This window comes from Chelonoidis abingdonii, chromosome 8 (assembly GCF_003597395.2).
Source record: "Chelonoidis abingdonii isolate Lonesome George chromosome 8, CheloAbing_2.0, whole genome shotgun sequence".
Classification (NCBI taxonomy): Eukaryota; Metazoa; Chordata; order Testudines; family Testudinidae; genus Chelonoidis; species Chelonoidis abingdonii.
The window spans coordinates 23032596-23055662 of NC_133776.1; the positions used below are offsets into that span (position 1 = coordinate 23032596).

Genomic DNA, 23067 nt, shown 5'->3' on the forward strand with positions numbered 1-23067 from the left:
ATATATATAGTGGTTGTGCCGAAAATACAGGCAGTATGAAAAGACACCTTTTTTCTGTCTGAGAGCGCTTACATTCTTACCTTTTTATATATGAACTGACACAAAATAATTGCTGAAGCAGAGCAGAACAAACATCTGGAAAGTAACCAGTCTGATCTGAACTGAATTACCACAATCAAATTTATGTTACTTTTTCTATATATATTTTCTTATGTGATTGTTTCTTCTCTAAACAATTTATTCAAAATATATTTATAATGACTACCACTGAATTACTCTTTATGGTTTTCTTTATATTTTACATTTAAAAAAATTTAAGCTACAAAGTGCTTTAAAAATCACCAGTCAATGGCTGTAGATTTGGTTTTATATGTGGACTGAATCGATCAATATGCAGTAAATGAAAACTTTATTTATGTTTAGTATTAATATAATACTGTACCAGAGAACCATAAATAATTGTGTGTCAACATTGGCAGCAAAAACATGTAGGACGGCAAAGGACTAACGGAAAGAACATGTTCAGCCTATCAACTGCTCTAAGACAATGTACAGTACATGCCGTAAAATCTGTAATAGACAAAGCAAAAGTATACTGTGCAAGTCTGGGTTTACTTCTGATGTCTTCATATAAATGCACTTGAATTGTTTTACTTGTTTAATGTAATTAAAGATAAAGTACCTTTCTGATTCTACGTGGTAATATAAAATTACATGCCTTTTTTTTTAAGCCCAAAAGAATCAGATCATCATGATTTAGTTACAACCTCAATCCTGGATACCAATTTTACACTATTATATCATCCATTCTATCGTCAGACTCTTAGTAGAATTTGGTCTTCATCTGAAACCTGAACTCTCTTCTCTTATCACAATCTGACAAGGATGGCCAACTTTCTACTGTGTGAAAACCGGACAATGAGCGCTTGGAACCTCTCCCGCCTCTTGCTCCACCTCTTTCCATCGAGGCTTTGCCCCCTGCTCCTCCTCTGCAACCATCGCTCACTGCTCTCTCCACCTCCCTCCACCTGCCAGCTTATCAGGGCTGTAGGGGTGGGGGGGTAATTGGGGCAAGACAGGAGAGGGGGAGCTGCAGTCTGGGGTGGGGGGTGAGTGAGGCGAAGTGGGGAGTGGGAGCCGCACTAGGGGTAGGGGTGGGGAGCCACCAGTTCCTGTCTCCACTGGAACCATTCCTGAGTGCTCCTCCAGACTCCAGCAGCAGCTGCTGTTCTTCCCACCCACCACTCACTGTGGCAGAGGCCAGTTACTGCAAGTAACAAGACTGTTAGTGCTAACCGGACTCTGCCACGTTCCCTTTTTAACTTGACTTTCTAATCGAAAACTGGACACTTGGAAACCCTAAATCTCACCCCCCAAAATTATAGGCAGGCCTGGTAGAAAACCTATAATTAAAGTTGTCCAGCATTTTCAGTTGTAAGCCCCAATTTTCAGATGTTTATAACTTAGCCAGACTAACTGTTATAGCTAAAATTTTCCATGTTTGCCTCCTTCCTCAGACTGATCTTAATATGTTTGTTTATTTTAGTTTCAGCAAAAAATGGTTTAGTCATTTCAAAGAATAAGTTTAGTCAAAAACAGGTAGTTTTGCCAATACTATCTTTTCTTCCCAACCGTTTCCTATTTGTTATTTTATTACCTCTCCCTGGAAACATCTGAAAACCAAAATACTTTTGATAGCTATCGATGCATGGGCAACTTCACACACAACTCTTCCCTCATTATGATACAAATATACGCCCTAGGACTATATCCTTTTACAGCCTCCGGCAATTACTAGTAGGCCATATCCTGCCATTGATTTTTATGCCAAACCTTCATGGACTTCAGAGACAGTCATGTGATAAAGAAAGGCTCAATATAGCCTATGGCACTTTTTCCAACATAAAACTCTGCACTGGGTTTCTAATTGTAGCAGCATACTGCCACTGCCAACATTGGAGAACAGCACTGGGGAAGAAAATGAGAGGAAAGACTTGAAGATGGCTATCCAAAGTAACTTCAACAAGTGAATAAAATATATATTTTGGCGGACAAGGAATGTATTTTTAAATCTCAATATTATTTTATTATATTTTACTTCATGCAATGAAATGCTATGCTAGACTGTGCAAATACTACCAGTTAACTGCCTCTCTAGTGATCAATTCATAATACATTTTGTTACAGCAGCTAAAAAGGTAGAAAAGAAAGTCTGCTTCACACAGCGCAGGCCAGATAAAGCAAAGGGGTTCTTTAGATTCTAATTCCTTGATTGTTTGTCTTACCGTTTGTAGCTGACGCCACATTGTCTGTTTTGAAGCAATTACATTAATCCCTCAGCTTCAGTGAAACCTTCTGTCTAGTGAATTCTGATAGCATCATCATTAGTAGCCCTCATTAATGAATAAATCTAGATTTTGATGGTCACTGTGTACTATTCTCTAAAATTTACTGTAATGTATAGTCTTTCATTCATCCAGTATATAGCTTTTCTACCCAAACATTATGAAGTAACATAGTGCAGCACAAAACAAAAATCAATAGCTTTAAAAGCACATTTACTGAACCTAATAAGATGGAATATTAGTTTTCAGTACACTGAAAGTGCTGATACCATAAAGTAAGCCCCCATCAAACGATTCCTTGATTAGATTTTTCATGCAATCTAATACATGCTGAAGATGCTTGCACTCTTAATCTCTCTCAGCATTTTTTAAACTAGAAAAATGTCAGTTTGATGAGCAAATCAAGATGTGAAGGCGGCACTCACTAAAGAAACAAAGTACTATATCCTATGGTACTAAAAAATCTAAATACAAAGTTAGAACAAATACAGGCCAATCCCTGCCACTTCTAGTTCTCTTATCCAATTCATTTTTAAGATGAATCACTATTTTTAACTCTCCACAGAATGTTCTAATAGGATCTTTAGACCCCAGGCCATGCCTCAGTACTAGAAGTTAGGAACTCCTGAATTCTAGTGAATATGTTTTTACCTCTCTACCTACTTATCTCTCTCTCACAAGGTTGCTCTGAAGATTAATTAAGATCTTTGAATATAAAAAGTATAGATAAGTGTTAGTTGAAAGATACTTTGAAATTTGAAAGAAAAAATGAAGTAAACCATGCCATACCATATTATGACAACGTTTTGCCCCTTCAATCTCACTAACCTGAACACACAGAAAGACAGAAAAGATGTGAGGGAGGTGATATAATTCTGTTGCAGCTTTAGTAACTTTAACTCATTTGGGAACTATCTGGGTAGTAATTTCTACAGTGCAGGTCAGGATTCCTTTATTAATCATTTCCACAAGCTGGAGGGCTGCCATCAGTCCCGCACCACCACCACCCCCCTCACCCAGCCCCCTGCCCATTGCTGGGACTCCCAGCCTTCCCCTCATATGAGAGTTAAGGGACTTCTCTCTTCACTGTACCAGTCATTAGGAACTCCAGCACCATTCTCCAGCTTCTTTCGGGGATATCTTCCACTAACTCCACTTTCAATTCTGGAGTATCAGGGAACCCAGACGTCCTCAGGAATGAGTACCTGCACTGGACATCTTTTGCTTCTGTAGTCTGATATAAATGATCAGCCCAGTGTTTTTAGTATATCATGGGCATACACAAACAGCATTAGTCAGCAATTAATCATCTTTTAACTGGCACTCTTTGCAAACAACACATTATATCCTAATTAGTCTAAATCTACACAAACTTATATTTTGATTTTGTATTCAGACGTATTATGATACTTAGTGACAGTATTATGTCCTATAGATGCGTAAGGATTTCAGGGTCAATGCAGATGAAAACAAAAATATATTAGTATCTAACGTTTTAATATCAAATTTGCATTGTTTGCAGTAACTTATTTTAAAGCTGTAGAGTCACCACAAACTTTTTCTAAATGTATAGAGTGCTCATTTAAACTATATACACACATTCAAAGAACTCTATAATCTAAACATTAATAGAGAAATCCACTGAAGAGACTGATACACTCTGGGCAAGGCTAGCCACAAAACCAAACTCAAGCCCTTAAGTCTGTTCAGTCCCTCTGGGGCACCTGGCATTGGTCACTGTCGGAAGACAGGATACTGGGCTAGATGGATCTTTGGTCTAACCCAGTATGGCTGTTCTTATGTTACTAGTATGGGGAATGACAGAGGTCCTCAAAACTTAGATCGCTTGTGATTCTTTAGTCATTTGGCTAGGATGCCTTATCTTCAAAAAGGCTAGTGATCAGAGCTATAGATAAAATTTACTCAACATCTTTCAAACAACAAAGCATAAAACTGTTACAATGTTTGGTAGCTTTAATGTAATCTTCAAATGTTACTTATGACATCTTAGATGTCATGGCTGGATGTAGTAAATACCTATTTCTGTATCTTCTTTCAGAGTTTTTATCCTATGAGAATTTATTTTTACACTTTCATATATGTTTTTCTACAAAACCTTTTGCACTCTAACAGCACTACTGTTTGTAGTGCTTATTAGCATGAGTAAATCCACTAAAATCAAAAGAAACTGTTCATGGTAGTAGTAAGCACCATGCTCAGTAAGGTTTCGCAGGATCAGAGCCTTAGTGAGGGGGAAATCAGACATCTATAAAATGCCTAATCGATCCTATGTACTTTCATATATCTGGCAGCTTTTATGTAGAATTGTCATTAATGCTTTCCAAGAATTGGTGAGATTCTCATATGAAAAATAGAATGTAAAAGTGCAATGTTTTATTAAATATTATACTTAAATTCTGTGCCATCTAGTTCAGTGGTTTTCACCCTTTTTTCACCAGGGACCTATGTATTCTATCTTGGCAGGGATGAAAATAAGGAGCAATGGAGAAGGAGTGCAAGCTGCTGCTTCTCTGTCCTAAGTTTGCTCCCACTGGGTCCTAGTGACAGTAGTATTCCTTTACTCCCTTAATATGCACCTGAGGGTCATGCCCCACCAGTTGAAAAACATTTATCTACTCCAGTGCTTGCAAAGAACAACATTTTCTTCCATTTAATCTACTCTTAAGCACCTCTGCTGGAAGAAGCAGTGGCCAGGGCTGCCCAGAGGCACAATTTGCCCCAGACCCTGCAGGGGCCCCCACGAGAATATAGTATTCAATAATATTGCAACTTTTTTTTAATGGAAGGGTCCCCCGAAATTGCTTTGCCCCAGGCCTCCTGAATCCTCTGGCCAGCCCTGGCAGTGGCCTTGTTATTAAGGAACTGTCTTGGGAAGGTCACAAGATGTCTGCAAATTGAACATTATGATGATTAAATATTTACATTAGAGTACTGCCTAAATACCGCAAACAAGGACGAGAACCTCATTATGTCGGGTGCTGTATAAATGGAGAAGAGAGAGAATCCATGATTTGACTGGGTTGCATGTTGACTATGGCTTTCTAGCATTTCAAGTTTTTCTTTACCTCAAATCTATGGCTTATTATTAATCTCATTACTGTAAATATTTTTTTCAAATTGTACTAATAGACTACCCTCAAATATCCCTTTCCTCTAAGTCACACAATTAATTTCGTTATCTTCTAACTTATTTATCACTTTTGTGGCCCTTCATTGGATTCTGATGTATCTATGTTCTTTTAGAAATAAGATGCCAAAAATATAGGACTCCCTCCAAGCTGGCATAAAGTATTTTTAACATTTCCCATGTTCTACCAGTGCTAACCCTACATTCAGACCAGAATGTCATTTGCCTTTTTTGCAGCTTCACTTCATTTTCAGTTCACGTCCCATCTTTCTCTCTCTCTCTCTCATCGCCACAGATTTTTCTGCATTACTGCTCTTTAAGTAGTAACCTCATCTTTTATGCTTGTGCTGGGAGTTACTCTTCCCTGCTTTTTTAATTTTGCCCCATTTAGATCTAAAACTTTCAGATCATTCTATAATTTTGATCCATCCCCTGCTATGATTGCAATTCTTCCCACTTTGATATCTGTACATTTGATCAATGTTCAATTTATTTTACCCACTAAGTAATTACTGAAATATTAAATAATACAATTCCCAATACTGAGCCCACATTCTCCCATTTTATAAGTCACCCTCTACATAATGACCATAAAGGAATCAATTGTGCCATGAAGTTGTTATAAAACAAGGAACAGTTCCTAAAAAGCCTAATATACTTGAAAGCAGGATTTCATGCTAAAGATGGATCACTGTACCAGGTCCACTGACTAGTCTAAGAGAGATATTAGAGAAACTTGGTTTCAGACAAGAACCAAATCAATAATCTCATTCCTCAGCTACCTAGAATTTTTAAATTATCTTCTACATAAGAAAATCACAATGAAACACTTGGAATATAAAAACATTAACATAGATAATACTGCATTACCTATGGTCAAAGATAGGTCTTTCTGTTAAATCTATAGTGAGATACACAGATTTTCACCATAGCACACGGTCTAAAAGGACAGCCAAACTTTTGTAAATGCATTTTAACAAAAAGTTTTACTTGTAGCTGTTATCTAGGAGAACACAAATCAGACATTTCACTGATCTCATGAGTTGTTTTGCCTTCTATCCCTTCACCTAGACTTTCACTAAGCAAAACAGGTTTGAATGATTAATTCTCAAATTATAAGTGCTATAAATAAATAGTGTTATAATTCTGAACACTACGTCCTGCCCCTAGACCACCTCCTGAAGGAAAAGGAAAAGTTGCATAATCTCTTCCTTCCATATCCATTGTAGGATCTAATTTTAACCACATGAATAGAACTGTTTGATTTTTATTTTTTCTTTTAAACAACAAAACCAAAAATATTTACAAGAACATAAAAAAAAAGATGTGGTATTCATCAGTATATAACAAGGTCTAGCACAGAACTCATGCATGGATCAATTCCCCAACCACTAATTATGTGTGACTAAGTTCCTAAAAACCTTACGGCAAGTTAAGTTTCAAGGCCAGTTTGGCTAAACCAGTTAGATATTTGTGGTTTAGTCAAGGGAAGGAAAATGAGAATCTCTACATCTAAAAAACACTAATTTCAACTAAGTTTACATTAGGAGAGGTGCCAAACTTTCCTCAGTAAATTAACAACAAAAATGCCATGGTGAGGCCATTGTTATGACCCTCTGTGATCATGGTCTACCATGCCACTTCTATATAATTACTGCTTTTTAATATATCATATATATATATATATATATATATTGGGAAGACCAACATAGTTCACCATCTGTCTGGGTAACACACATCTCTGGACTATTTTGAAACCTATTGTAGTTGTGCAATAGGAACTATCATAGGTTGGAAGGACCTTGGAGGTCATCTAGCCCAAGCCCCTGCTCAAAGCAGGACCAATCCCCAGACAGAATTTTACCGACAGTTCCCTAAATCGCCTCCTCAAGGATTGAACTCAACAACGCTGCGGTTAGCAGGCCAATGCTCAAACCACTGAGCTATCCCTCAGCGTGCGTAGGCGACTGGATAGTGTAGTGGAAGAGCGCCCCCTTTGATATGGGAGACTGCCCTTTGATACGAGAGACCGGGTTCAAATCCGGTTGATACCCAACTTTCCAGTAGGGTCCCTTGGAGCAAAAAGACCCTAACGCTTCACTGCCTAGCCACAGCCAAATAGAGAGCTGACACAAACAGGAAGAGTTCATGCTGGCTCGGGACGTCGCCCGGTATTAACAAGGTCACGCCAGATGTTGAGGAACCAGGCACACTGACGTAAGTGGGCTACTGGAAAAACCATCATGGACGAGACAAAAGAACCTGGAATTGATGGAATGCTACTACAAAACAGTAGGACCTTATGAGAGGGGATATATGAACACATTGAGGGGACTGTGGAGGACAAAGACTAACATCCACACACTGAGAAACAGCTGTTACCCAACGCTTCAACATAGAAAGAGGAGCTCTCTCACAGGCTTGAGATAGACCAACTCCACATTACATTCCAGCTCAAGAAGACCTGGAAGAACAGTGGGATGTGCAGCCACAACCTGAATGAACTCATGCCACCCCCTCCAATTGCAGAGTCACAGCAGCTGATATAGGCTAAGATCTGGAGAAAATAGCTACGGTCAATCCTCGGAGACCGATTAACCAAGCTCAGTGGAAGACAGTACCATCTGATAGTATGTTAGAAGATGCCAATAGAGTCCTCATGACAATCCCTACTACCACCATTAACTCAACAATGAACTGGTATCGCTACATCTGCTCTGTAATCCTGAAGATGCTTGGCTACATGATCAAGAAGACAACAGTAATGTACCCACCTGGAAAATGAGGTATGGTAGGATAAGATCACGGCAACTCGGAGAGGAAGTTAGTCAGCTTGGTGGAACTACAGAAAGGTGTAGAGATTAAGGATAAGACTCGGCTATCTGAAAAAACAAAAGGACTTGACTCCATCTGAAGCCCTATAAGACTGCTAAACAAAGGCTGCCACAGCACTAGCTACCAGGCCTAAGGAGAATTACACTGAGAAGCAGAGGCCAAAAAGTAGAATGCCTCGTTCCAAAGAACCATCCATAGGTGTACTTCCACTGCCAGTGCAACAACAACAACAGCAGAGCCATCAGCAGCAGAAACTGAACAGTACTGGAAGAACATGATAGGAAAGAAAGAAAGACTCATAACCACAGTGCAAAGTGGCTGCAGGACCTAAAGAACAGAGCCACAGCAAATCTCCCAAACAAAACCAGTCACCATCACAGTGAAGACATCCAGCAGCGGGTCAAGAACATGAAGAGCTGGACAGCACCTGGACCAACATTGATCCAACCTTACTGGCGAAAGAAACTAACGCAGTGCATGAACGCCTAGGCAGCACAGATGAACCAGCTGCTAGCAGCAGGCTCCACCCCAAACTGGCTAACCAAGGAAGGACAGTGCTGATCATGAAAGACCCCTGCAGGGACAGACGTCCCAACTACCGGGCCAATAACCTGCCTCCCCACAACATGGAAAGTCCTATCAGGCATCATAGCCGCCAAGCTACCAGAACCACACTCACGGGCGCAGTACATGAGCACAGCTCAGAAGGGCATTGGGACACAACACAGAGGCTCAACAACACCAAGTTGCTCATAGATAGAGCAGGCCCAAGACTCAAGGTCTAGACAGACCAATCTGAGCATAGCCTGGATTGACTACAGGAAGCCTCGACTCAATGCCGCACACGTGGATCTGTGAATGTCTGGCACTATACAAAGTCAACAGGACCTAAGGACCCTTCCTCAAGAAATAGGGACTATGGAGACAACACTAGAAGTCAACTCAAGGCAGCTTGCACAAGTGGCCATCAAATGTGGCATATACCAAGGTGATGCACTGTCCCCGCTGCTGTTCTGCATAGGCTTAAACCTCCTCAGCCAATAATCACAAGGCACTGGATACAGGTACAGGTTCAGGAGTGGAACTACCATCAGCCACCTCCTCTACATGGATGACATCAAGCATGTATGCTAAGAATGAACAAGACATCGATTCGCTAATCCACCTGACGCAATCTACAGTGAGGATATCGGGATGTCATTCGGACTGGGAAGTGTGGCGGATGGTAGTGAAGAGAGGAAGGTAGTCAAGACTGATGGGGTGGAACTACCAGCGGCCACAAGCAGACATACAGACCAGCTACAAGTACTTTGGCGTCCCACAGTCACACGGAAACCATGATGAGGAGCGAAGGAAGACAGCAACATCCAAGTACACCAAGGATAAAGACAGAGTCCTGAAGAGCCAGCTCAGTGGGAAGAACAAGATCCACGCCATCAACGGATATGCCCTGCCAGTCATCAGATACCCTGCCGTATAGTGAGCTGGCCAAAGGAGACATGGAGGCTGCCGATGTGAAACCCGAAGCTCCTCACAATGCACGGAGTTTCCACCCAAGTCCAACACCCAGAGACTGTATACCAGCCGGAAAGAAGCGGGCGGGGCTTGGTGAGCGTCAAGCCACTGTCCTGGATGAAACCCGGAACATCCAAGAGTACATCAGTAAGATGCGCCCCCAAAGATGAGCTGCTGAGAGAATGCCTGAGGCAGCAGCAAGACATGGAGAAAGACAAGCAGAAGAAGTGCCATGCAAGACAAGACCCTTCATGGGACTGTTACCATCGACAGATAGCTGAGGTTGCTGACATTGGGAAATCCTACCAGTGGCTGGAAAGGGCTGGACTAAAAGACAGCACTGAGGCACTGATATAGCAGCACGGAACAGGCACTGAGCACCAGATCCATTGAAGCAGGGGTCTACCACACTAGAGAGGACCCAAGGTGCAGACTGTGCAGAGAGGCCTCAGAGACAGTCCAACACATAGTGGCAGGCGTAAGATGGGCAGGCAGGAACAGCATACACTGAACGGCACAACCAAGTGGCCTGGCATTGTGTACAGGAACATCTGCACAGCGTATGGGCTAGACCCTCCCAAGACCAGATGGGAGATCCACAGACGGTTGCAGAGAATAGCAGGGCTAAGATTCTGTGGGAACTTCCAGATCCCAGACGACAGGCAGGTACTGGCCAATCAACCAGACATCGTGGTAATAGACAAGGACAGAGACAGCGGTGGTGATAGATATTAGCATGCAAGTGACAGCAACATCAGGAAGAAGGAATATGAGAAGCTGGAGAAGTACCAGGGCCTGAAGAGGAAACTAGAGAGGATGTGGAAAGTGAAGGCCAAAGTGCGTGCCAGTGGTGGTAGGAGCACTCGGGGCTGTGACTCCTAAGCTGGGTGAGTGGCTCCAAAGATCCCAGGAACAACATCAGAGCTCTCTGTCCAGAAGAGTGCAGTGCTAGGAACAGCTAAGATACTGCGCAGAACCCTCAAACTCCCAGGCCTCTGGTAGAGGACCCGAGGTTGAGGAAGACACATACCACCCATAGGGGTGAGAGGGGAATTTTTTTATATTATATATATATATATATATTAATTACAGTTTTGTTGTTTACTGACCCATACATTTACCATTTGTTTTCTTAATGGTCCCTATCTTTCCCACAAGAAAAAATAAAAATAAAAAAACTTCTCACCCCTCTTTCAACCCCACAGCAATAACTACCATTTACCACATTTGTCCCACCCATTTACCATCTGTTCTTCTTGCCAAATATTAGAACAGAGAAACATCCCTAGAGCTGTGCTGGTGATAACAGCACAAACAAGACGATTATAAAAGTTTTATGTATTATACACATAAAAATAAAAGCACACGCCCCTCTGCAGACTTATGGTACTATATAATGCTTGCATCTGTGATTTTTCATTGTGTAGTTATGGATGCCACATTTTCTTTCCAACGCATTAAAAGGGCAAATGTTACACACTTCACTTGGAAGTTGGAGTGTTGAGAGTTATGCTATTAACTCTGGGGCACTTGCCCTGGAAAACAAGTTACAGAAGTTAGTCAATCTGTCCAAAAATATTTTAGTGCTGGCTAAATATTCCTATATGACAATATAAAGTTGATTCCATTGGTCATGCATTCATCATGCCTGAACATCTGAACTGGCTTGAATGTTTTGAGAGGATACAACTTCCTCATTCATTAGTAGTAGTTTTATGGCACTGATCTACAGTCCTGTCAACCTCCCTACTGCAATGACCTACACTCTGTTGAAGGGTGACATGCTATTTTCTGTTAGTTTGTAGATTCATGAGCCTGACAAGACCAATGTGGATAGGAATTATGGAAGTTTCTTGAAAGGTATTATTTATCACATCCAGTGGAAGTGTAGAATTTAATGCTGACTGGACATATTGAGAGAGTACTATTTAGTATCTAGGAAGACTAGCCCTGTGAGGCAGTCTTTTTCCAGCAGAGTTTGTACATAGACTCAATACAAAGAGGGGGTTTTGTCATGTACGGACAGGGGGTTAACAGATAAGCTTTTACAGTTTTTCATCTTTTTTCACAATATACCGGATATTTGAAATATTATTACATTTGTTGATTCAACACAAACGTGGCAAGACTGTATCAGTTACACATGGACCAAGAGAAACTCCAGTGAGTCACTTGGGTTTACATGAGTGTAACTGAAAGCAGAATTTGATCCACTGAATCTGCATTCAAGGACTAAATAAGGTGAACAATATAAATGCTGTCATACCTCTGGCAATGTACAGGATTAAGACAGTTGTGTACACGTTACCAACAGTTTACTACTTCTCATTTGCTTTAGCTACACCTGCTTTCTGTTCCTGCATTAACTCCACATATTCTTTCTTTGCTTTAGTTTGCTTGTAACAGGTGTGGGATTAACAAGAAAAGACAAGACTTAAAAATCTTCCCTGTACAAGAACTTTACTGCAGGGGGTGTTAACATGTCATTAATGTGAATACTTATCACCTCCGACTTTTTCCCTTTTTGGCAATTATACAACATTGAAAACACAAGCCATGGCAGGCCAATAAACAGCAGTACACGAGTCAGCTTTTGGGATTTACTTACCGTATTTCCAAAGAAGTGAACAAAGTTCATACTTTAATACTTACATAACCTGAGAAGTGATTATTACAATGCAGCCCATTGTTTTAATATATTTTACACACTAAGATTTCATCTGAAATAGTCAGTAAAAGTATATACAAAACTTATTCAAATGTATATTTAGAATTAATATGTAGCAGTAATTATACAACTCTGCAAATACTACTGCACTTAGGTGAATCTTTATTCAAGGACACTGCCAACCTACAGAAGTGTTTAAGGTAAAAATATTTTATTCTATTAACATTTAATTGGATTAAAAACCCAGCAGGGTTATGGCAATTTTTTATTTAATATTCGAAGCAACTGGCTAAACTTTGGAAGGTGCTGAGGTTAGATACAATGGGCTGGACGCTGTCAGGTGCTGTAGTTAGTGAGAGTTGAGGATGGTGGGTCTGTTATGACATGATACTTCTACATACTGTGAAACAGTTTAGAACAGCATTCGCGTTTCCGTGGGAGGCATAAGCGTTTGGGGGGTTGGGGGGGGGGGACTAGGGGGGAAGAGAAGTTGCATAATATCCTGGCTCTGTAGGGAGAAACATATACTTGAAGTTAATGTCAAGACTTCAACCATGCAACTGAAGCTATTTTTGCCTTAGGTCTGTCATTACCAGATGTAGACAATTACTATATTTAAAGTTCCAAATCTGTACATGACATACTTTATTTTTAAAGGGACAAAGGCTGTTATAATATTTATGAAAATCCTGTACCCATAGAATACTTGTTTTTGTATCTTTCACTTCAAGATGTATTTACGGTGAAGTACAAATAAAATGAAAATTTAGAGTCAAAATTTTTCATTTCTTAAGCTGCACTGTAATTTGTATTAAAAACTAGAAGGTCACAATATTTAAATTACAGTTTTCACAACTAAATGTAGAGTGTAAGAAGTTTTACAGAACATTGTAACAACCACATTTTAATGAAAATTACTTGTGTGTTGAATACAACATTTCACTATTTAAGCAAATAAAGATAGAAATAATCATGAAAAAACATTTATATATCTGGATGAACTGTAGCATAGGGTGCTGTGAATGGTACTGGCAACTTTTCAGATTTGAACTGTTTCTCTTTTGCAAAAACAGAGCAACTGTTAGAAGACAAGCGTCCTTTTTGTCTCTTACCTTTTTATAATTCCCCTCCATCTCCAACGTGGATATTTTACTGATGATGTCATCCATTCCATCACTGTCCAAATTCATTCTTTAACTCTCAAACCCCCTCACTGCAGATTAAATACTCCTTGCTATTATCACTATTCATTGTATCCATAATTTATTAGTCCATACTCCAAGATCTGTTTGGATTTCTCATTTTTAAACTGAAATATCAGATAACTGAAATTCTGTCAGTGTCCTTGCCCTTTTTCATTCAGAGAGACTGTCTGGTACTTATACCTTTGTCTCATTCACTCTAGTGTGAGGACAGCTGCCATTCCGTGCAGTTAAAATGTGACTTCTTGCTGATACTTCAGCCTGTCAAGGGTATGGTCTTCTCACAATCTGCTATCACCTTCCTCTGAATAATTCTGCTAGAATCCTCTTCAAAGTGTGTTTCCTTTCCCTAATAAAGTAAAAGGCTGTCTTTGAGCCTTAGCCAGCTGATTACACTGAGTTCACTGCTTAGCAGTGTGTGTTGTAGCTACAAGAGGAAAGCAGCAGTCTTCATCCAGCCACTGGTAGTGCAGGATAAAAATAGATGGAAACTTGCCTAGCAGACTACACCAGGGCAGAGAAAACCTGGTATCTTATGACAAAATTAAAACAGTGTGGTTCAAAGTCAAGGCTACAGGAGGCAAAACTGGACTCACTTCTGGAACTTTCACGTACAACTTCCCTGTACAATACATAATACTTTCTGCAGAGATTGGTTGTTCTGTTTCAATATCCACAACTTTAGTCTATTAGGGGAAGCAAAAAAAGAACTCCATAATTTGTTTGGAAATTCACCCAGTGCCTTTCCAATTTCGGGAGCTCGTCATTCTCTTTATTGCCTTTCTTTCCTCCAATCATTGCATGGTTTGCTTACTTGCTTAAGAGACAGGAGTAGCAAAATCTACAACTGGAGGATTTTTTTTCCCTATCCATTTCTTTCACAAAGTACATAACTAGGAATTTTCTATTTTAAGGTGATTCCTTGGCTGGAATATTTTTTTCAGACATAATAAAGCTTTTAGGAGAAAAACCATAAATCCTAACCCAGTGAAGAAAAAGGAAGCATTCAGATATAAAGATTTCACTTGTCACGAGCTTCTAATATTTCCAGAGTCAGATTAAACCTCACTGGCATAGGCAGATACAAATACTAGGAACACTGTGGAACCTTCCTCCCCAGCCAACCACCACAAGTTCCTTACTGATCCTCACTCTCCATATCAGGATTCCTTTTGGATTTCATAGAGCCTTCTACTCACTCCAGACTTGTGGGCATAGTAATTAGTTTGGTAACGGTATTTAAGAAGTCATGGATTCCATGATTCTCCATCTTCTTCCAAAGCCCAGTGTCTTTCCCTTTTTAATCCTTGCTCAGATTGAATGTGTTATTTCTATGGAGGAAGACACTGTTGTAAGTCATTCAGGAGTATTAATTCTGCTGCATGTCAATTGTAAATGGAGGAAGGGAGAAGGAAAGGGGGAATGAGTGAATGTAGGAAGATCCTCCCATTGCATGGGGGATTTAAAGATCCTGTTGAACATGCGACACTGGTGGCCAGTGCTTGTGGTGCTCTCTCCCCCCGCTTTACAGGGAGCCTGGATATTATAGCACCACATCCACCTTGCAAGGGAAGGGTTACATTTTCCATACTGCATAGTTACAGAAACATTCACACTCTGCTCCCTCCAAAGGAATCCCTTTGAGAAGAGGTTGGAGCTTGGTCTCTCTGATTCAGGAACAATGAGATCGTGGAGGGAGGGAGGGAGATAGAGAGAGCAAATTCCTCTCCTTCCCTCCTAAGAGCATAAGAATGGCCAATGGTCCATCTAGCCCAATATTTCCCCAAATACTGCATAGGTAGTTGATGAAGGAGCCTCTTTCCTGGGTTCTTCTCAGCACCCATGGATGGCTTCAAGATACATCAACCCTCAGTCTTCATTTTCTCAGAGAGAGGTGAAGGGTTATTGACAGTTTCTGCTGTAGGAACAGCCAACCCAGACAAGAATGGTAGAAACACACCAGGAATAAAGATTTCACTTGTGCCTATCCTGTTTGTGGGACACAAAAGAACATGCCAGAAACAGGTAACTGAGTTAGGCACTCTGGCTGTGGCTGATGGGAGACAGGCTGTGATTACGTCCTGTTTGTTTACACTTCAAAGGCAATGCTCCCAAGGAAAGGGGCTAGAAAAAAATTGTGTTTTTTTAAAAATGGAAGTGTAGATCTCCACCAGTCATTTGGTGCTCTTTTACAGCCTGCCAAAGCCCAATGGTTGATGATGACATTCTTAATTTGCCAGTAGATTCTTAATATGCCTTTCCCCCAAGGGAAAAAAACCAGAAGTCTTGCACATTAGTGCTGAGATTTTCAAAGGGAGTTTGCCACCCATTGATCTGCAATACCTTTGAAAATCCCAGACTAAATTTTACCAAAATCTTTCAAATAAAACGTATCTGAGGTTTTTAAAAGTTTTTTTTCGGCTATGAGAAAAAAAAACAAACACATAAAACTACACTAAGCAACCTCCCCAGTACACATACACTAGAACAGTGGTTTTCAAACTTTGTTCTGGTGACCCAGCTGAAGAAAATTGTAGATGCCCGTGACCCAACAGAGCTGGGGCTGGGGTACAGGGGCGAGGGCTGCAGGGTGGGGCTGAAAATGAGGGAATCAGGATGTGGGAGTGGGCTCTGGGCTGAGGTAGGGGATTGAGGTGCGAGAGGGGATCAGGGCTCTGGGCTGGGGGTGCAGGCTCTAGGGTGGGGCAGGGGATTGGGGAACAGGCTTACCTTCGGCAGCTCCTGATCAGTGGCGCAGCAGGCATGCTAAGGCAGGCTTTCTGGCACCACGGACTGCGCTGTGCCCGGAAGCGGCCAGCAGCAGGTCCAGCTCCTGGGTAGAGACGGACAAATGGCTCTCGCCCGCAGGCACCCCTTTCCCCAGGTCCAATTGGCCCACTGTTGGCCAATGGGAGTGCGGAGCCGGTGCTCGGGCAGCGCGCAGAGCCCTGTGGCCTCCCCCATTACCCCTCCCCCCTTGCCTAGGAGCTGGACCTGCTGTTGGCCACTTCTGGGGTGCAGCACAGTGTCAGAACAGGTAGGGACTAGCCCGCTTTAGCTGGGCTGCACCGACGACAGGACTTTTAATGGCCCGGTTGGCGGTGCTGACCAGAGCCGCCACGACCCAGTGCCTTACATTCCACGACCCAGTACTGGGTTGCGACCTGCAGTTTGAAAACCACTGCACTAGAAGAATTTTCAGAACATCTCTCCCTGCCCCCAACAAATCTCATAAATTGCTGATTACGATCAATTTTGGACAAAAATTGTCTTCTGGCCACAGAGCAGTTATGCAAAAGTTGAAGTGGGAATGAGTTTAAGGTGGTGTATTTTAGAGTTTGGAATTTAGAGGGGAGGCAAGTTTGGTAGAAAGCAAACTTCAGCCCCTATTATGCAAAGGCTTACGTTTCTTTATAATGTAAGAAACTGGGTTTGTTTTAATTACAGCAGCAAATTTTAAGATCAGAAAAAGAAATAATTTGCCTTGTTGCTTCCCTCCTACGTGGCAGGGACAAGCCTTTTATAGCTAGAAATCTGTGTTCAAATTCTGGATCGTTTCACAAGTGAAAGTTAGTATGGTAGTTCCTTAACTAGATCCTGGTAGAAATATTTAGACTGCAGAAACCCACTATGCACACTAGTAAGTCTTTCCAACTTGTTTTAGTCAGAGCTTTGCAGGTCACGAGGGAGATGAAGCACCTGAATCCAATGCTTGTATAGCACTGTCACTTTGTTTAATGCTATTAGTCCAGAGCTTTAGTTTAATGCTATTAGTCCATTGCTTTCATGGCTGTCACTAAATTTCACCTACTAAGATTCCGCTCCAGGAAAGCACATGAGTCAATGTGACTCTTCATGCACTAAAAGTTAAGCATGTGTTTAAGTGCTTCACTGGATCAGGACCTAGATTTCTAAAGGATAAACACAGGTAGGATGGGATTTGTGTTGCCAGGCTACAATTTTCACATCTGTGCAGCAACAGTGATCTTCAAAGGATATCACATATGTGGTAAAAGGGCTGGTATCTAGTACAATACGACTAAACTCTATATCAGATTATTTGTTTTACAGTCCTAAATTGCTTTTTAAGTTTCTCATGAAATACCCACATTATACTGACATGTTCACTCAAAATGCATTTTGCCAGTTAGCTTACTAGTTTTAATGATGTACAAATGATGCATAGTAATATTCTAAAACATTCTACTCAGAAGTTTAAAGAAAAAAGCATTAATAAATAGGGCTGGCTAAAATCAATTATTTTTCTAGTTGGCTGCTTTGTAATTACTATACTTTTTCTGCACAAGGGAATTTGACTTATGAGCTTGTTTTTATTATTTTTGATTCCTAGCCACAGCTGACTCAATGTGTCATTTTCCAGTGTTACTAAAATTAACTTCCCTTTTCCTGCAGTAGGGCTCCTGATTTTTATTTCCGATAACATCATTTGATTTCTCAATGTCTCCTTTCAAAATACATTTAGAGACAGTTAAGTTATTGGCTAAAGGGAAGAAAAGTCCTTCCCTGTACTGCTGCTTAGCTTTAATAAGCAGTTTTTCAAAAAAGTACAACTTCCCTGGGTAAATCCTATGAACTCTCCTTCAAAATTACTACAAAACATATTCATACTATGTAATTCACTTATTCTTACAATGTTCAAAAAATGTATTTATTGTATATACCAAATGGGACCTGTGTGGGGTTTGGGCAGGAAAGTGGGGGATAAGGTTTGGTCAGCAGGTACACACAGCTTTTTATTTTACCCATGGGCATGAAAATTAAACTACACCAAGTAAGCCTGACTTCACTGAAGGTAAAGATCACATTTTACTCCTTTTTAGTGTACATAAAGTTTGCAGCTGACCTAGTAAGGATATGAAATGCTGTCAAACACACATCCAGAATCTTTTTTGGGTATGGAACACATGGATTAGAATCATTGCACTATATTTTCAGAATACTCAATTTATATTAAGTAGTTATGCATTCTGGGATTTAAATTTTGTACACTATATGGCAAATTCATTTTTAGAAATAAAGCATGGAATGCTTTAAAGAGATTTATTTTTATGCAAGACATGTTCTAGGTTAACTTGCCTGAACAATATATGATCATTATTAGACAGCATAAGGATTCTTGACATTATACTTTTTTAATTTATGGAGCAAATAATTGTATTTTTCAATTAAAAACATCCTAATCGAAGAAACAAGGCAACTTTTCTCATAAACCTTCACTGTTCTTGTATACAGTAAATACTGTGTTTATACTCAGCTATAGAGTAAATGATGATTATATCAAATAGTGTTTCTCCTCTATAATTTCAATATAAATTAATCAACAACATGAAGAGCTGGCATTTATTCCGTTGTTTTACACTTGCTTCTCCCTTAAATTATTTGAAACAGCCCACTGTTAATCCAGTGATAAAATACTGCGTCTGCCTATTAACACTGATATTTAGAAATGCCGTCAAAGTATTTCCTCATGGGATTAATACATTTCATGCAAAGGAGAAAGTTCTGTTGAAGCAGTTAATCACTATGGATTGATCATTTGTCCCTGGATAAAGAGCATATTCTTTTTACTCTTCCTGTCAGAGCAACACTGTAATAAATCAGAATGAATAAGTAAAAAAATAAAAAAACCAACCCCCCCAAAAAACTGAACACAAAGACACACACGCACCCACTTCAGAGTATGAAAAACACATCTAAACTGTTAAAATTAAACAAACTCCACGAAGAGTTTATGGATCATTTTAATTTAATCCAAGAGAAAGGATAGTTTTGTAGTTAAAGCCCTGGACTAGAACTTTGGAGATCTGGGTTCAGTTCCCCACATCTGTCCTTGGACAGTCACTGACTCTCTGCCCTCATTTCCCCACCTGTACAATGGGAATAAAATGTTCTGTTTTATCTACTTAGATTATAAGATGTTTAGGGCAGGGGCTCTCTCTTATTATATGTATGTACGGTGTCTAGTACATGGGGCCATGCGCCTGATGGGGACCTCTATGTACTATCACTGTATAAATAATATATGCAATTAATGTTTGTGATGATATTTTACTTCAACACCACTAAAGTAAGAGTCAAGCTTTTGGGCTTCGTAATTATGTTTAGGAAAAAATGAAATGAAATCACACACCCCACTGCAGTATCCAACTCAGAATAGTTTGCTTCTTTCATTAGACCAGGGGTCCCCAATGTGGTGCCCGCGGGTCCCATGGCGCCCGCCGGGGTGTCTAAAGTGTGCCCACGTACTGGCCGGCAGAGAAGCATCAGCTGAAATGCTGCCGAAAATCGGTGGAATTTCGGCGGCGACGCCTATTGACATTGCCGCTTGTCGGCGGCATTTTGGCAGATGCTCGTCCGCCGCCATGGTCCTCGGTGGCTCGTCATCCGGCACCCACCAGACAGAAAAGATTGGGGACCACTGCATTAGACAAAAAGGAGACAAGTTCTATTTAGAATACATTCACACAAAATCTTTCACCTAAAGGGCTTCCTTGCCCTTCACTTAAACTTTTTCAGGCTAATTACTCTGTTATCCAAGTACCGTTGGAGAAATGTCTTTGCTGAGATTCTCTCAGGACTAACTTTGTAATGAGACCATCCGACAGAAAAACCAAGTCATATCAGCTGATTTAGCTTATTAGTCTAGCGCAGGGGTCGGCAACCTCTCAGAAGTGGTGTGCTGAGTCTTCATTTATTCACTCTAATTTAAGGTTTCGCATGCCAGTAATACCTTTTCAGAAGGGCTCTTTCTATAAGTCTATAATATGTAACTAAAGTATTGTTGTAAAGTAAGTAAGGTTTCAAAATGTTTAAGAAGCTTCATTTAAAATTAAATTAAAATGCAGAGCCCCCCGGACTGGTGGCCAGGACCCAGGCAGTGAGAGTGCCACAGAAAATCAGCTCGGTCTGCAGGCCATAGGTTGCCTACCCCTGGTCTAGAAGCTGATAATTCTGGTTTTAACTTAAATCAAATCACAACCTTAAATGAAAATTCTTTGTTCAATGAACATCTTTCAAATGAGAGAGAAGAAATCAATTCAGAATACAGTACTATGCTGGACAATAGGTTTCTGATAAACCAGGGCCTCTTTGTACAATCTAACTACCATTTCTAGGGTCACATTGCAGCCACCAGCAATTGTCATTCTTCTCAGTACTGAGAGGAATAGGGTCACTGTACAGAGGCATTATACCTCCACTTCTGTTAGAGGACATGCCACGACTAATATTTAAATGATCGCCTTGAAAACTAAACTATAAAACAAATGTACTTCTGGGTTGTCACAACATTGCAGAGCTGACTGGGCATTTCCGTAGACAGCTACTTTCTTCCCATTTGTAGTTTTTGGCTATAAAGCCAATTGGAGAGGATTACACAGCTGCTATCTGAGCTGTATCCATTCAGATAAACAGTTCAGTTCTTAGGCCAGCCACTCTGGCACCCTTTATGTGCTTTAAATATACACACAAACAAAACGTATTGCAGTCAGTTTAATGACACGTACCAAGCTACATTATAAGGTACACATAGCTTCTGTATCGTTAGGTGAGGGTTACTTCTGTGAGAGAGAAGTCCATGTAAAATTTCGTCAGCTATGAAACTGGAATGATAGTTATAAAAACTGTTTCTCCTTTCAGTGAATTTAAATGGTAGCATTAGCAGAGAGACAGTTTGAAGTCTGAGGTTGTATTTGGGGCACCCTAACATAAAAACTGGAACACATATTTAGTGCAGCTTCTACTTTATTAGTAGTAGCAGTATCGCAGCAGCAACTTAGAGGCCCCAATCAAGATAGAGGCTTCACTGTGTGGGGGCAGTATAGACACAAAGGGAGATAGAGTCTGTGCCTAAAAGAGTTTATAATTTAAATAGATGAGACCAAGGGAGGAAGAGTTAGCAGAGGCATAAAGATGGGAAGTTACTGCCCATCACAAACAAGGTCAATGGCTGAGCCAGGAATAGAACACCAAGGTCTTCTAATTCTCTGTTCAGTGCTCTATGCAACAGGCCATGCTGCCTTCCTGTGGCTCAAGCTGCTACAGTTAAGAATGCAATGTAACAACCCCCTCCCCACTCCTTCATATTCAAGGATCAAAATTAGCTACCCCCTCGAAGATATAAACTACATATCAATTTGAAGTATACCATCTTTTTGTGCATGCAAAGTCTGGGGGAAAACGCATTTCAATTTTCAGGTTTTATAAAAGCAACAAAACAGGACAGACAAACTCTTACTCAGTCTTAAAATTAAAAACTTAATTTTTCATACTGCTAGTAAGGCAAGAAACAGTAAGTGCCTTCTGCTTTCTTTTTTTTTTTTTTTTTTTTTTTTTTTAAAGGTTACTAAAAATGGGCAATACGATTATAACTGAAATTTTTATGAGTATTTTAAACATTCAGATTTAATTATGCACAGATAACACTTATCTGAGTCAATGAAATAAACAAAACTATGAACTATACATTCTCTAAGGTTTGCCATAAAGAGAATGGATCCAATCTTTTCCAAATAGTGCACTTTAGCAGATTATCTAGTTAACTGATCATGGTAACCCAACTAGAGTACCTCTTGCAATAATCTCAAAAGTGGTTGCTAGTTTATTATTTATTAGTAGAATTTACAACATTTTTCATATATGGTTAGGTTATAAACAAGTTTGGAAGGATTACATTTCTATCAGCAAATGTCAATAAACATTGATTTCACTGTCCACACAAACGTATGAAAATATATTTTCATCAATAATAATCAAAGTGAACAGATAGGCAATGTAAGAAAAATGCTGCTTCAGAACTTCTGAGAGTTTGATTTAAGGATATGTACTTTGTATATTTTAATATGTGATGTTGAAAATTTGCATTTTAAATGGTTATAAAGCGTTATCTTTTTGAATCTCAGCTATCATTAAATGATTATCTGACCTTCCCAATAATTTCCTGCAACTGTAAAAATTTAAATTGATAAAAACAGAAAAAAAATGCTTAAAAATAATCAGTGTTATCCATCATAATTATAAAAAATAAAATTCTGCCAAGCCTAGAGAAATGTCATATCAATGGACAGTTATTTAAGGAATACATGTTTTATTATGAAGGTCTGAATGGGTTACTTTAGAAAAACTCTTTTAAAGTCAGTCCTAATTATGAAAGTACTGCTCTGAAGGCTGGCCATCATCCGTCTTCCCATTTATACAGACATGTCTGAAATGTTTCACAGAATGAGCAGAAAGCACTTTCAGGTAGCGAAGGGGAGCTTTTTTCACAGCTCCAAAGAGAAAAAGAGAGCCAGCCTCATCCTTGCATTCTAACCTGTCTGTTAAAGAGCTCCCGTG

At 40.0% G+C, this 23067-nt stretch overlaps 1 protein-coding gene across 1 annotated transcript in view; it reads right to left on the reverse strand.

The window, feature by feature from the left end:
• The window catches only part of SCHIP1 (schwannomin interacting protein 1), a 45627-nt gene extending 31524 nt beyond the window's left edge, over positions 1–14103 (reverse strand). The window contains 2 exon segments of the mRNA XM_075068432.1: positions 7881–7901; positions 13583–14103. Of these exon segments, the coding sequence (XP_074924533.1) occupies positions 7881–7901; positions 13583–13701 (140 nt within the window). The 5' untranslated portion in view covers positions 13702–14103.
• Positions 14104–23067: the final 8964 nt, after the last annotated feature.